This window comes from Manis javanica, chromosome 1 (assembly GCF_040802235.1).
Source record: "Manis javanica isolate MJ-LG chromosome 1, MJ_LKY, whole genome shotgun sequence".
In the NCBI taxonomy this organism is placed as follows: domain Eukaryota; kingdom Metazoa; phylum Chordata; class Mammalia; order Pholidota; family Manidae; genus Manis; species Manis javanica.
Window position 1 is genome coordinate 170183129 of NC_133156.1, and position 16818 is coordinate 170199946.

Consider the following 16818-nt stretch of genomic DNA (forward strand, 5'->3'; position numbering starts at 1 on the left):
CACTATAATTCAGCTTGAGTTGGGGGTGAACAGCTAGAGAGCTTGGAGCCTGAGAGGCTCAATAAAGACAACACACTTTATAATAAATGCCTCACACACATGTGGCAATTTTCAAGTATAAAAAGAATATGAAAAAAATCAAGTGGAAAAGGGGTATCAGCAGGGTGGGTGTGCAAATGGATACCTTCTCAGTGATGCCATTGAACTTGGCCAGGATGTTGAAGAGCGGCACCTGGGGGATAATGAGCTGCTCCTTCTCATCTTTGTAGAGGGGGGCGGTAGGAAGGTCCAGCGTCAGGTACATAAAGGTGGACTCCACCATTGTCTCCTGGTACTCGTCATTATGAAGCAGCTGCTCTTTTTCTTCTGCTGGCTAGAAATGAGTGAGAAGAAAAAGGAGGGAAGGAGTGTGAACAGCATGGAGACCACCACACATGGAAAGAAAGGTTATTTTGTTACATTTACATTTACTTCACTTTATACTGAAGTAAATGAAGAGGGGAGGCGAAGAGAATGGGCAGTTTCATGTGCAGTAGCACCACCTGGTTCGATTAATGCAAGAACTAATGAGCTTCCATCTTCAGAGAGATTTTAGTTAAATACCAGACTTTTTAATAAGCCTTTAGACAATCTAGAAAGTTATCTGAGCTTTCTGAAAAAACATGCCAGCACCACCCAGTGGCCATACTACTTAAACCAGCAGACTATATCCAACCAGACTCCCCAACAGGCACACTGGTTACCACAGGGACCTGAGGGTGCTGAGGCAGGTGTTTGGCAGAACCTCTTCCTGGAGCCAGAGGCCTTACCAGTTCTCTAGGCATCGCTTTGTCAACCTAAATCCCTTCAGGCAATATAAATCAGTCCAAGATCCAGGATCGACCCACTCACCAGATCAGGATGAGGAAGCTTTTTAGTGAAGATCCTCATGGACCCCTGGAAAACGTCAGTCACAATAGCTGTACAAACAGAAATCAAAATGCAAATTCTGTTAGGTTAGAAAGCATTTCCAAAATATTGTCCTTTTAAATTTCTAAAATAAACCAGCATCTTCCAGCATAAGACCCAAAGCTCTCACTAAACACAGAAGTAACTTTCTAACATATACACCATAGTACCTTTACAATTATCTGTGTAAATAATTTATGCGTGTCTTCTCCAAAGATGCCCTTGACCCTCCAGCCCAAGGTCTGGCCCACAAGAGAAAAATGAGTGCATTTGGAATGAATGAATGACTTACAGAGCTTGTAGATTTGTGAATCACAAAAAATTCACATGGAGAAGAAGACACATCCAAAAATTTCCCATAACTACATTCTGCCTGCAAGGGGAGACAACATCCACCCTGTCTCCCTTGGTTGGATATAAAGAAAATACAGACTACAGGACAGAACAGAGCAGAAAGCATAGCAGTGTTCTAGAATCCTGACAGGACACGAGTTAGAGAATTCCAAGGGTACACACAGGCTGAAGACACCTGGTGGGATGGGGTAGGACCATCTAGCAGAAAGAGCACCACATGACAATTCCACATCAAGAAACATTAACACCATCAGAACAGAGAAAGAAGGAAACTGCATTATGTCTCCAAAATTATTCACCTAGCTCAGCAGTCTCTCAAGCTACCAGTTATTTTTGGCATTTGTAAAAAACGTCTAACTCCTACTGAGCCAACATGGAAGCTAAGGGGCACAGGTACTCAAAATCTGACCATCTGTATGGAGGCCAGCCTCATTTCTCCAAGAATAGACTCAGGGTGAGGAACCAGCTTCCAGTCTGCTTTACCATTCAACTTATAAGCCATGCAAACCACCCACTGAGCCTCTCCCACACCTAGTCTCACTTTGCCAGGGTGCCAGAAGTTGACAACATGCTGCACAAGCCATCAGTCTGACACTGGGTGGGGATTTCCAGAGCACAGGAATATACATTTCCACTTACTAAAAATGCCCCTGGATATAAACATTTCCTAAAGAAGAAAAATGCAGAGGAGCTTACTAAAGAACAAAATTTAGCCCATGTGCACACAGATACTATCCTAACATGAAATGACAGTCAAGGAGAAAAGGATGGCAAACTGCAAAATGTTTTCAAAATAAAGCAAACAAATAAAAGTTCCTTTTTACAAAATAACAGGACTTACTCTTCTTTTTCTTCTTTGTGCCCCCCAGAGCTGAGTGTAGAGCATTCAGAAACCAGGACAAAAAGTCAACTCCATCCCCTGGAAAAGAAGGAAGAGTGGGACATGTCAAAGCTGGAGGCAGTTATAATAACCCAAACCATACCTCAGTTGGCATGACTCCACATTCCTGGTTTTCCTCCTTGCCCTCAGGCAATGCCACCCCATTCCCTGGACATCCTCCTCTACCTGATCATTAAATGCTGGCATTCCTCAAGGTCAAATTCTTAGTCTTTCCTCTCACTCCAGCTCTCTGATCCAACTAGGACATCTGATTTCCATCACTAATCAATTATCCATCAAAAGTCAATTTTGATTACCCATCAAAAGCCATTATTGAACTCCCCCCTAAGTCACTCCTCAGCCAGAACAATGTTTATAAAACAAATCTGATGTCACACCTTTGCTTAAGAGACTTCACTGACTCCCCCACTGTTCCCAAGCTCCTTATACTGGCATATAAACCCAACAATCTGATCCCTTCCTCCCAACTGCCAGCTCAGCTCTAATCACTGTCCCCGGGAATCCAAGGGTCAAGCTACCTGCACTCTTCTACTGTGCCAGGCACCTCCATGCTTCTGTTCACAGTGTCCTGTCTAGCTGGAATGCCCACCCCCAACCTGTGTCCCCGTCTGCCTAAAACTCAGGTGTCTTTTCCTCCAACTCTGACCCCGTCCCACCTACCACATGTACGATTGGGGATCCTTGATCCATTCTCCCTACCAGAGCACACTTGATTTCCTATCATAGTTATCTAATCACCTTTTTATATAAGTATTTTCTCCACAAGAATGAGGAGCTCCTGAAAGAGAAAAATTATCTTTCTTATCCCTGTAGCTCTAAAATCTACCAGAAGCAGTATGAATGGTGAATAAATGGACATGGATGCCAGATGATACAGCATAAGATCCAGGTACTAAGAGCTACAGTGTCCACTTTACTTACACGGCAATAAATAATTGGGTAGAGGGATGAAAACAGTCAAAACAGTTCATCAGAATATCCTAGTCTGCAACATGACAAAATGAGAAGCAAAGGTGGCAGGTGCTTAAAGCAGTCGGTGCCTTTCCCAGCCACTGATTTTCCTCTGAGCCATATAGTTCAGTTTACCAAGGAAGACAGACTTCCCATCCAGCTGCAATCTCCTGGGACTGACTGAGCAGGGCAGGTGGATGAAAGAAAAAAAGGAACTTTACCACACAATCCACTGGACACTCACTCTGGCTACCATAAGGCTCACTGCCAAGTGGAAGTAAATTTGTTCATCAAGTAAGTTTTGGTGCCCTAAAGTCAGAAAACATGAATAACTCGTTCCTTACCTTGCTTGGTGATTTGAAAAGTCTTCTTGCTGCAAAGGACAACAGCCTGAAGCATCTCATGGGGAGAAACATGTGCCTTGAAATTTCGAGGATTCCAGAGCTTTCTCATCAGCTCTCCAAAACGCTGGACCAACAAGAACATGATATCCCCTGGAGGACGCTTGATGTTCTTATAATTGTCTTCTTCCAAGAAATAGTTTCGGAGAGGAGGAACATTAGAAAGAGCCTGGAAGTCAAACACTCCAATTAATTCAAAGTCCCTTTCTGCAGAACCCGTGGGAGTCACACTCTCTCCCAAAGAAAGCTCTTCTAATAGAGCCATGCCTGTGATGGCCTTAAGGAGTCAGAAGCAAACACTAGTTTTACAGAGTTCACATTACAGAAACATCCTTCATACTCAGTTTCATACAAAGTCCAGTTCTGTAAACACTTTGATGTGGATATGACAAAGGAGATAAAAAAAGAGGCATTCAAATCCACTGACCAACTTATTTAAAAATCCTTTGTTTGATAAGGCCTGTGATGATGTTTGGATGTATAAGGAACTGAAGGCTAGAAATCCAAACACTCCTTCCTCAGCATTCATTGGTCTGGGGCAGAGATAACTACTTAAAGAGACAACAGTTTCCCCATCTCTCAATTGTACATTAATATGAAAATCACCTTGATAAAATTTGGTGTTTTCCCCAAATGTGGCATTAATAAAACCATGCAACCATATTAAAAATGAATGTACTCTGTTATGATAGAAAACAGTCAAAAGGTTTTAAGTGAACGAAAATAAATTTTACCTCTTTAGACATCCAAGTAAAAACGAGCCATGTTAGTTCAGGAAGGAATACATGCTCGTTAGTGTGAGCTACAAACCTAGGAAGGAGACCACAGAACAGACCTAAATAATGTGCAGTCTCCTTAATGGGTTCATGAATCCACACCAGTGCTGTGCATACTGGAGCATTTCTTTGGCAAGGTACTCCACTTAAAAGAGGACAGAAAGGTTCTACTAAATACAATACAACCAGGCACCTCTGGGGGAGGCAATTCAGGATATAGAGAGCACCATTACCACAGAGGTGAAGAGGAAAGCCCTTATAAGCCTAAGCAGCTCAGCTACAGAAATAAGGCCATCCTGCTTAGAGAATAATTACTAAACAAAGAGAGTTACTTTCAAAAGGAGAAGAGTGTGGACAAAGTTTACCCTAATTCTCAATTATTCACACTGAAGAAAGAGGTTGCTCTCTGGCTTCAGCAATAATACAAACAGCAGGTATCCTTGAAGAGAACTTTAGCCTCCTGATGAGTACTTGGTCCATTCAATCCAATTTTAGTGAAAATATCACAAAAGATTTGCTCATCTACTTAATAAAAGGGCATCCTATGGGAAATAAAACCCATCACAAAGTCAAGACTAACTGCCCCAACAATGTTCAAATCCCATCTGTCCATCCCGTAGCAGTCTTCACAAAGCCACAGAGGCTACCTGAGAATTTGACCTTTCCAGGGACGTGGCATGACATGAGTGGGAGACACAAAACTATACTTTCAGATATACTTTTAGATATACTTTTATAATTTCTTACCCATTTGTGAAAAAATACCATAAACAAAGTATAAAGGTCAAATAAGACCTAGGAAGAATTGCAACACATACAACAGAAAAAGGATAATATGAAAGATGGCAGAATACAAAGGCAAGATGAAAACCACCTCCCAAAAACACAGAGGACAACACAGCAAATGTAACAAGACCTGAAAACAACCTGAAGACTGCAGAACAGACCCCCTGCACCTGAGGAAGGAGAGAGGACCACAACAGAGAAGGGTGAGACAGCAACACCGAGACTGAGCAGAACCCAAGCCCTCCCCCAACACAAGCCTAAAGAAAGAGAAATGGAGAGGGGAGGGGGTAGGAGCCCAGGAGCACTGCACACCTGGCCCTGGAGATCTGCTCTGGAAGCAGCACAAGCCCACATTACATTGAGTTCCGGTGATAATCAGAGCTGGACACCAAGGGAAGGCAGAACCCTCTGGGAGGCTGAGACTCCCCCACAGAGTGGAGGGCAGGCGTGCTCCTCCAGTCCTGAGACCCAAAGCAGAAGCGGCAGTTTGAAAGACTTGCCAGCAGTGGGAGGGGTACCAGAGGGGTGAGGGTTGGACCGAACGTTCTCCTGAGGAGAAGGGCAGGTGGAGGATACCTCCCTAGCCCTTCCTCGGCACAACAATCAGGAACTCCTGGAAGCTCCAGACACTCCATCCCATTGCTAGCAACACAGCCTCAAGGAACCTCCCTGTGCACACACTGCCAGGAACCAACCCACCTGGCCCAGGAGCATCAAACTTTGCTGCCTGGCAGGCTGAGTGAGACTCTCCCAGATTCCTTGGCTCCATTTTAGCCCAACTGGGGAGGTGCCTGCAGAAGCCAGTCCCAAGAGCTCCTTCTTCCCTGCAGGTATCCAAACCCAGTGCTGCGAGTCCAGCCAGAGCAGAGCCGCACACTGGTCCACCCACCCTGTTAATTCTGCAGCCCCACTATTGCTACAGATGAGGCAGAGGATGACCCACCCATAATGAGTTCAACAGATTCCTGAGCTGATCACAAAGGCAGCAGCTCAGGCAAACTGCCCGCCCAGACTTAGACCACTACAGAAGCCAGACAGAAAGGTGCCCCACCCATGGCACACCAACAGCTGGGGGCCCCGATAAACAGAACCAGGCACTAGAGAGTAAACAATCTTGAGCTTCTGGGCACCACAGCACACCTTCTTCATAAAGCTATTATTTTTTAGACCAAAAAGCATAGCAGACATCTAATACAAAGGAAGAAACAGAATCCCTGACAAAATGAGCAGGCAGAGGAATTTGATCCAATCAATACTACAAGACAGAACCTGGAAAGAGGGCTAAATGAAACAAAGATCACCAATCTTCTTGATAAAGATTTCAAAATAAGTGTCATAAACATGCTCACGGATTTACAGGAACGTATTCAAGATCTCAAGGAGGACGTCAACAGAGAGACAGAAAACCTGAAAAACAGCCACTCAGAGCTGAAGAATACAGTATCTTAAATGAAACATACACTGGAGGAATTTAAATATAAATTAGATCATGTGGAGCAGATGGTAAATGAAATAGAAATCAGAGAACAGGAAAACAAAGAAGCTGAGGAACAGAGAGAAAAAGGATCTCTAGGAACAAAATAATGATAAGAGCTACATAACCAATCCAAATGAAACAGTATTTGCATAATAGAGGTACCTGAAGGAGAAGAGAAAGACAAAGGGATAGAAAGTCTCTTTAAGGAAATAATTATTGAAAACTTCCCCAATCTGGGGAAGGAAATAGACACTCAGGTCATAGAAGCACAGAGGTCCCCTAACAAAAGGAACCCCAGCAAGAAAACACCAAAATATACAATAATTAAAATGGCAAAGATCAAGGACAAGGACAGAGTGTTGAACACAGCCAGAGAGAGAGAAAAGATTACTTATAAAGGGAATCCCATCAAGCTATAAGCAGACTTCTCAACAGAAACTCTTCAGGCCAGAAGGGAGTGGCATGATATATTTAATGCGCTGAAACAGAAGGTCCTCCAACCAAGAATTCTCTACCCAGCAAGAGTTTATCATTTAAATTTGAAGGAGGGATTAAACAATTTCCAGATAAACAAAAGTTGAAGGAATTTGCTACCACTAAGCCAGTCCTACATGATATGTTAAAGAGATTGCTGTAGATGGAAATGACCCTATGGCTAAATAGCTTTCACCAGTGAAAATAAACCCACAGTAAAGGTGGTAAACCAACTCATTACCAAACAAGTACAAAATTAAAACAAAAGAAGCAAAATCAACTATACACAAAATCAGTTAAGGGATATACAGAAAGTGCAGATTACAATATCTAATGCAAAAATTGTGGGGGAGGAAGAAGGGAAAAAAAGTACCTTTAGATTGTGTTTGAAATAGAGTAATCAGCAATTTAAGATAGACTATTATATAGTAAAGAAGCTATCCTTGAACCTTTGATAACCACAAAACCAAAGCCTACAAATAAATACACACACACAAAAATAAATTTTTAAAAAGAGAAATCCAATTACAACACTAAAGAAAACCATCAGTAACAAAAGAATATAAAAGAGAAGAAAGGAACAGAGAGGAGATATTAAAAAACAGCAGAAACAATTAATAAAATGGCAATAAGTACCTATCTATCAATAATCACCTTAAATGTAAATGGACTGAACCCACCAATCAAAAGACAAAGAGTAGCAGAATGGATAAAAAAACGAGACCCATCTATATACTGCCTACAAAAGACTCATTTCAGACCCAAAGACATACACAGACTAAAAGTGGAGGGATGGAAAAAGATACTCCATGCAAATAATAGGGAGAAAAATGCAGGAGTCGCAGTACTTCTATAAGGCAAAATTGATTTCAAAACAAAGAAAGTTAACAAGAGACAAAGAAGGACATTACATAATAAAAAACATATCAGTCCAACAAGAGGACATAACCATTATAAATATCTATGCACCCAACATAGGAGCACCTAAATATGTAAAACAAATACTAACCAAATTAAAGAAGAAATAGATTGCAACACATTCATTTCAGAAGACTCTAACATGCCACTCACATCAATAGACAGATGAATCAGACAGAAAATAAATAAGGAAACAGAGGCACTGAACAATCCATTAGATCAAGTGGACCTAACAGATATCTACAGAAAACTCCAGGAAAAAGCAGCAGGATACACATTTTTCCCAAGTGCACATGGAATGTTCTCCAGAATGGATCACATACTAGGCCCAGAGAAGAGCCTCAATAAATTTTAAAAGATTGAAATTGTATCAAGCACCTTCTCAGGCCATAGTGGTATGAAACTAGAAATAAATTACATACAAAAAAACAAAAAGACTTACAAATATATGGAGGCTAAACAATATGCTTTTAAATAATCAACAGATCAATGAACAAATTAAAACAGAAATCAAGCAATACATGGAAAACAAAAACACAACAGCCCAAAATCTGTGGGACACAGCAAAGGCAGTTCTAAGAAGATGCACATAGCAATATAGGCTTACCTCAATAAACAAGAACAATCCCAAATAAACAGTTTAAAATCAAAATTAAAGAAACTGGAAAAAGAAGAACAAATGAAACCTAAAGTCAGTAGGCAGAGGGACCTAATAAAGATTAGAGCAGAAATAAATAAGTAGAGAAGAATAAAACAACAGAAAAAAATCAGTGAGACCAGGAGCTGGTTCTTTCAGAAAATAAAATAGATAAACCACTAGCTAGACTTATCAAGAAAAAAAGAATGTACACACATTAAACAGAATCAGAAATGAAGACAAAATAATCACAACAGATACTGCAGAAATACAAAGAATTATTAGAGAATGCTATGAAAAATTATACGCCAAAAAATTGGAAAACTTAGAAGAAATGGACAACTTCCTAGAAAAATACAACCTTCCAAGACAGACCAAGGCAGAAACAGAAAATCTGAACAGACCAACTACCAGCAATGAAGTCAAACTGGTAATCAAAAAACTCCCCCAAAACAAAACTCCAGGTCCAGACAGCTTCACAGCCAAATTCTACCAAGATTTAAAGAAGAGCTAGTACCTATCTTTCTTAAAGCATTCCAAAAAGCAGAAGAGGAGGGAATACTTCCAAACTCATTCTATGAGGCCAGCATTACTCTAATACCAAAACCAAAGACACCACACACAAAAAAATTACAGACCAATATCCCTGATGAGCACAGATGCAAAAATCTCCAACAAAATATTAGCAAACCAAATCCAAAAATACATGAAAAAGATCATCCATCATTACCACATGGGATTTACTCCAGGGATGCAAGGATGATACAGTATTCGTAAACCCATCAATATCATACACCACATTAACAAAAAGAATAAAAACTGCTTATCATCTCAATAGATGCTGAAAAAGCATTCAATAAAATTCAATATCCATTCATGTTAAAAACTCTCAACAAAATGGGTACAGAGGGTATGCATCTCAACATAATAAAGGCCACATACGACAAACCCACAGCCAACATCATACTTAATAGCGAAAAGCTGTGAAAGCTTTTTCTCTAAGATCAGGAACCAAACAAGGATGCCCACTCTCCCCACTTTTATTCAACATAGTACTGGAGGTCCTAGCCACGGCATTCAGACAACACAAAGAGATAAAAGGCATCCAGATTGGTAAGGAAGAAGTTAAACTCACCATTTGCAGATGACATGATATTATACATAGACAACCCTACAGAATACACCAAAAAACTACTAGAATAACTGAATTCAGCAAAGTTTCAGGATACAAAATTAATACACAGAAATCTGTTGCATTCCTATACACTAACAATGAACTAGCAGGAAGAGAAATCAGTAAAACAACTCCATTTACAATTGCATCAAAAAACAAAATACCTAACCAAGGAGGTAAAAGACCTATACTCTGAAAACTACAAGATATTCAAGAAATCCAAGACAACACCAAAAAATGGAAATCTATCCCATGCTCATGGATAGGAAGAATTAATATTGTCAAAATGGCCATCCTGCCTAAAGCAATCTACAGATTCAATGCAATCCCTACCAAAATACCATCAGCATTCTTCAATGAAGAACAAACAGTTCTAAAATTCATATAGAACCACAAAAAATCTCAAACAACCAAAGTAATCCTGAGAAAGAACAAAGCTGGGGGGATTATGCTCCCTGACTTCCAGCTGTAATACAAAGCCATAGTAATCAAAAACCAATTTGGTACTGGTATAAGAACAGAACAGATCAATGAAACAGAACAGAGAGCCCAGATACAAACCCACACATATGTGGTCAAGTAATATATGATAAAGGAGCCACGGATATACAATGGGGAAAAGACAGCCTCTTCAACAACTGCTGTTGGCAAAACTGGACAGCAACATGTAAGAGAATAAAACTGGATTATTGTCTAACTCCATATATGAAAGTAAACTCGAAATGGATCAAAGACCAGAATGTAAGTCATGAAACCATAAAACTCTTAGAAAAAAAAAATAAGCAAAAATCTCTTGAATATAAAACATGAGCAACTTCTTCCTGAACACATCTCCTTGGGCAAGGGAAACAAAATAAAAAATGAACAAGTGGGACTACCTCAAACTAAAAAGCTTCTGTACAGCAAAGGACACCATCAGCAGAACAAAAAGGCATCCTATAGTAAGGGAGAATAGATTTGTAAATGACTCATCTGATAAGGGATTAACATCCAAAATATATTAAGAACCCACGCACCATAACACCCTAAAAACAAATAACCCCATCAAAAAATGGGTGGAAGTCCTGAACAGACATTTCTCCAAAGAAGAAATACAAATGGCTAACAGGCACAAGAAAAGATGCTCCCATCACTAATCATCAGGAAAATGCAAATTAAAACCACAATGAGGTATCACCTCATACCAGTTAGAATAGCCACTATCCAAAAGACAAGAAATAACAATGCTGGTGAGGTTGCAGCAAAATAGGAAACCTCCTACACTGTTGGTGGAACTTGCAAATTGGTGCAACTGCTGTAAAAAGCAGTGTGGAGGTTCCTTAAAAAACTAAATATAGAAATACCATTTGACCCAGTAATTCCACTCATAAGAATTTACCTGAAGTAAACAAAATCCCTGATTCAAAGATATATGCACCCCTATGTTTATCACTGCACCGTCTGCAATAGCCAAGATATGGAAGCAACCTAAGTGTCCATCAATAGACGAATGGATAAAGAAGATGTGGTACATAAACACAATCAAATATTATTCAGCCATAAAAAGAAAAGAAATCCTGCCATTTGCAATAACATAGATGGATCCAGAGGGTAGTATACGCAGTGAAAAAAGCCAGGTGAGAAAGACAAATACCGTATGATTTCACTTATTTGTGGAGTATAAAAACAAAGCAAAACGGAAGGAACAAAACAGCACTAGACTCACAGACACTGAGAAGTGACTAGTGGTTACCAAGGGGGAAGGGGACTGTTGAACCACTGTGATGTACATTTGATAAAATTTTTTTAAAAAAAGAAAAAGACTAGTATTTTTTATTTATATATATATATATGTGTGTGTATATATATATATCTGTATTATGTACAATAAAGATCAGTAAAATGAACCACCAATCAAAAAATGAGCACATAAGGCCTAACAATACATGAAAAGATATGTTATCAACTTCAGAAGCAAATAAAAAAAGGTAGATTAAAATGGAAATACCAATCAAAATGTAAAAATATTTTTTCAATTGTAGCAATGACAGTGCAAGATGAAGGACACTCTTTTATGTTGCTGGTGGGTTTGTAAGTTGCTACAAATTCACTACAGCCTAGAATCTAGACTCTCAATGCACTAATACAGGAGGAGATGGGTAAATAAATTATAATTCATCAACAAAATGGATTAAAATACAATCATTAAGGATGTTGCACAAGAATATTTATGAATTTCATGATATACTTTTAAGATATACATAAAGATACATATATATGCCATATTACTTTATATAAAATATTAAAAATTATTGTATTTTTAAAGTTCAAAAAAAGAAATACAATAAAATGTAACAATGACACAAAAAGTACAAGACTATATGTAGGACACTCCCAGTAACACTGGTAACAGAAAAAATTAATGTGAAACAAATTAAATTTTATCTGTCAATTGGGAAATAGCAAAATAACTCATGATATTGCCACATGACAGAATATTATGCATATATATATATATATGTGTTCGGAAAAAATTCTGGAGATGTATATATACTGTTAAGCACCCAGGATGCGGAGCTAGGGAAAGAAAGGAATGAGGTTTTCCCTTTAGACTTTTTACATCTCCCCCAACAGTAAGTGTTTATAATTCTTTTTTAATCACTTTTTTTGGTGAGCAGGATTATTATTTTTCTTATGCTTACCAACATTTTCCAATTTTTCTACACAATGCACAAATACTAATAACTTTTTAAGAAACAAACTTAATTGCAAATAAGACAACTTTACCTGCTTTTCCCACTTCAGGGCTTAAGCATGGGGCCAAGACCAAGACATCAAATAGCCGGCACAATGAATAGGTGCACCATTAAAAAAAAAAGCATCACCTATATTATGTGTTTCTTATTTGGTATTGTCAGGCCACACACCGATCCTATCCCTCTTTCCCACAGAGATCCTCACCCTTCAGCAGCAGCCCCTTGAGCAGACATAAGAATGTTCTGCCTTGTGTAGAACAAATACTCAAGTATAGTTCTCAACAACACTTGGTACATAGGGACCATCTGACTGCACCATACCAGAAGGCAGTCATTTCTCAGGCAACCTTCCTAGTGTTCTTGGGTGACCCCCCTCACTGCCCCCATCCAGATCCTACCTGAAGAACAGCATTGGCATAGTCGTTGGCCTTTATGTTATTCAGGCCCACAATACCTGGCAGGTAAGTGGTACCATCATATGCCCGGGACAATTTGGCTTGCTTGTCCAAGTTTGCGATCTGTTGCTTTGTGAAAGTGGGCTTCAACACATACTGCAAAGCAAGAAAATTTTAAGTTGTTTAAGGGCTAGCTACAAAGTTTACAAGATATATATGGAAAAGCAATTTCTGCCAAAAACAAAAAACATTTTGGTCACAAATGTCTCACCCAACAACAGGAATGCTCCCAACAATGGGTATAAAGAATGACGTAACATGAAATAGGCCCTCTCCACATTATTAATCTAGAAGGGGATCTCTGTGCATAACCCAAAATCACTGAATCCCAGGTCTTTGCGGCCAACTCCATGACAAATGACTGTCAGAAAATGAATGACACTCAAGTCTCTGCAAGAAGCAAGGGTCTGAGTCTCAGCTAGGACCTCCCACAGAGCCAGTATGATGGACCCAGAGCAGGACCAGGAGTGCCTATCACCTCTGTGCAGGCTGAAATCTCATGACTCCCTGTGGTAAAAGGGGCAAATTCAGAACATTCCCCATCCTAGAGCTACGAGGGTCATCACGTCACAGGCTGAACAGAGGCCTCTACTAACTCACTTTAAACCCTTGAATTTATTTCAGTTTCTCCCTCTGTAAGTATAGTTGATAACTACTTTAACCTCAATTATTAACAGGCCTCTAAAACTTATGATAGTAACATAAATAGTATTTCAAACACTATGAAACATCAAGCTTTCCTTAAAAATAAAGAGCATTCAGCATAATCAATATGCTGACACTTGCTGAAAAGGTAAATAATAACCAACAATTTCAAAATTAACCAAACCCAAAAGGCCTTTTTATACGCTCCCCTTAAAGTACAGTGACTCTTGGCACAGGTCGCAAACCAGAGCTTCCAGATGGAACACTTTTGCCACTCCAGCCACATCCTGTCAAAAGTAGCAAAGAGCTGGTCCGCAGCTTGGTATCCACTGTCCTGTGCCAGGCCCATTTCATTCACATCCCAACTCCAAAGTGTAGAAGGATAATTCATTTCACAAAAATGCTTTCACCCCAATTAGAAGAGCAAAGGCCCTAATTATGAATCCTGACCTTCTAACTGGGTTTCCCTGGTTCTCCCCAAAGGGAAAGAACCCTCTCCTCAGAATCCAGCAGATCCCCAGGAGCCCTGGGACAGATTCCAAGAGAACTAGTTCCAAAACAAGCCTCTGTACACTCACTGTGATGTCCTCCAGTGAAGAATCAATGATCTCATAGTTGTCTGGAAGGCAGTAAAACTTGAGGGTGTGGAGGTTAAGGAAGACATGGTGGCTAAACTGGACGCTGTGAATGTAGGCATGAGACTTCAAGCCCCGGCCTGTAGGGAAGAATGAGAGGCTTTAAGAGAAGGGCAGATTCCAGCAAGGATCAGATTAGGCTTGATTTTCTTTTCATTCCTTTGTACTGGAACATGTCACATTAGTAAAAACAAAGTACTATGTACTCCATGAAATGGATCTCCTACGTGAACTTCTCTCATCACAAAATTTAGCAAGAAAGAACATAGTTACTTTAGAGGCATGACAATGATGGGAGAAACTAATTTCATATATGAATATGAACCATGAGTGTAGGAGTTAATTTATCATAAAAAATTAGTAATACATATTAGTAATACAGATGCACACATACCCTGCTATACATATCCTATGACAGGCCCTTATCACTCAGTCCTGAATTTCCAGGTGTTCATATTCAGGACAATCCTGCACCTATGAACCTTTGTTCATGTTGTCACTCCTTTCTAGAATCCCTCTCCCTTAGCCCACTCAAACACTATTATATCCTGCAGTTCAAGTCCCACCTGTGCCACAGTGTCTAGCAGTAATCTTTATGGTTTTATAGCATTTATTGATTGTTTGGTGTGTTAATCTTGACTATTTATTTATAAGCTCCTTGTAAGAGCAAAGAATGTAGTTTATATTTCTTTTGAATCCTCCACTATACTATGTACATAGCATTTACTTGGTCTGAATGAACTGAATTAGTAAGTTTCCATATGAAAAAGTCCTTACTGCACAAGGACTCTCAGAAGAAGACATAAGTATAGAAAACATCAGATTCAACAACTCACAATTTTTGAGATTTCTTACACAATCTTTAACATGAATAGCTCCCTCCCTGTCATATGTATTCAGTTCTGATCAGACAATCTCTGTTGATTTCCTAAGAGTATCCCAATCTCCTGGAAACAAAGATAGGAATTATTAGACATGACTGTTGACAGCAGCTTACTTACTTAAAAAAAAATCTCTCTGGACCTCTGGAGTAGACCCATGGCTAGTGCTGAAAACTTAGTAAGTTTATAATACATAATGTTTATTTACCCTGAAAGTACTTGCCACACACCAGACAGGCATAGGCATTGATGTGCGAGAGGGAGATGGAACACAGTTTCTCAAAGTCAAAGTCCAGCACACTCCTGTGAGAACCAAACAAAAGGAAAAAACAGTGAGTAGAGGTGGGGGTCTAGGAGAGCACCCAAGTGAAGCAGCACTGGCTCTGTGTTCCACAGCGTCACACAGCATCCTTCAGAGAATGGTTCAACCACCACGTATATAAACCACGGGGAACACTAACTATTCCTCACCTGGACATTTAATAGAGCACCTCCATCCACCAAGCCCCAAGTAGTGTCAAGGTCTCCACCAGACACACAATGCCAGTGACACTCTTTGTTTTTATTATTTATAGCCAGTTGAGAATATTCCACTACAGTAACTTCTTCTGAAGGGAAGCTTTAAGTAGGACTAAAGTAACAGGGCCTCAACAGCACTCCAACTTAAACGACCAGGAGTGGAAGAACATGGAAAGAGTGAATAAAACCTTTCATAAATGAAAATTATATTTTTGTTCACAAAAATAAATGGGAAGCCTGAAGAATATTAGGGGAATATATACAAACAGATCTATTTATTCAAGTGCAAAATAATGTTATAATTGGGTAGGTTAAGAGATAGAACTTTACTTCCACTTAATTCACAAGTAACAGAGGGATTTTTTTCTCAAGCATTTATAATTAATTAATAATGGCCCCAGGAAAGCTGCACTATCCATTAAAGGGGCCACAAGCCACTGATGGCTACTGGCATCTAAACTTAAAGTTTAAAACTCAGTTCCTCAAGCCATATTTCAAGTGCTCACTAGGCACAGTGGCTTATCAGTCCTTATGAAGAGCAATTCCATTATGCAAAAAGTTCTACTGGACACTGCTACCCTAGAACATAAGTTGAAAAGCATGCTAGGATGCCAGAAGAAAGAGTATCATGAGGAGGAAACTATCTCTGCTCTAAGACATATTTTTTCAGTTTTTCTGTTGAATTCCACACATCTAGAATAGCACTAGCACATAGTGAATGCTCAATAAATGTTTAAATTTGCTATTGTCATTTTAAGGTCACTACATACCCCATTATTCCATCAGACAAATTCAAACTGAACTAAAAGCTCTTTATATGTGTGCCCACCCTAAAAGAAATGACTTGATACTTTAAATTGAAAGGCAAAGATTAATAAACATGGTAAGGAGCACAATTATCTGGGCAGAAAGCTTTAAAAGGGATAAAATTTGTGAAGATGTTATTCAATGTGCAGTTCAAGGAAGATTCTGCATAGATTCTGTTGCTTTTTGCTGCCCTCAGCATCCCTGTCCTGCTGACCTATTAATGGTATCCAGGTATGGGCAGTGGCGGCTCCTCCGGTCCTCAGAATCCACACGGCCATTCTTTGCTGAAAGGAAAATAATCACAGGCTATAAAAATAGGAACCCAAACTCAGGGTCAATTAATA

General features: G+C 39.5%; 1 protein-coding gene across 1 annotated transcript in view; it reads right to left on the minus strand.

The window, feature by feature from the left end:
* The window catches only part of USP39 (ubiquitin specific peptidase 39), a 33348-nt gene that overhangs the window by 13645 nt on the left and 2885 nt on the right, over positions 1–16818 (minus strand). The window contains exons 2-9 of the mRNA XM_037012181.1: positions 16689–16758; positions 15357–15451; positions 14211–14347; positions 12931–13083; positions 3499–3724; positions 2144–2221; positions 892–959; positions 185–373 (exon numbers count right to left, since the gene is read on the minus strand). Of these exons, the coding sequence (XP_036868076.1) occupies positions 185–373; positions 892–959; positions 2144–2221; positions 3499–3724; positions 12931–13083; positions 14211–14347; positions 15357–15451; positions 16689–16758 (1016 nt within the window). The remainder of the gene's footprint in view (positions 1–184; positions 374–891; positions 960–2143; positions 2222–3498; positions 3725–12930; positions 13084–14210; positions 14348–15356; positions 15452–16688; positions 16759–16818) is intronic.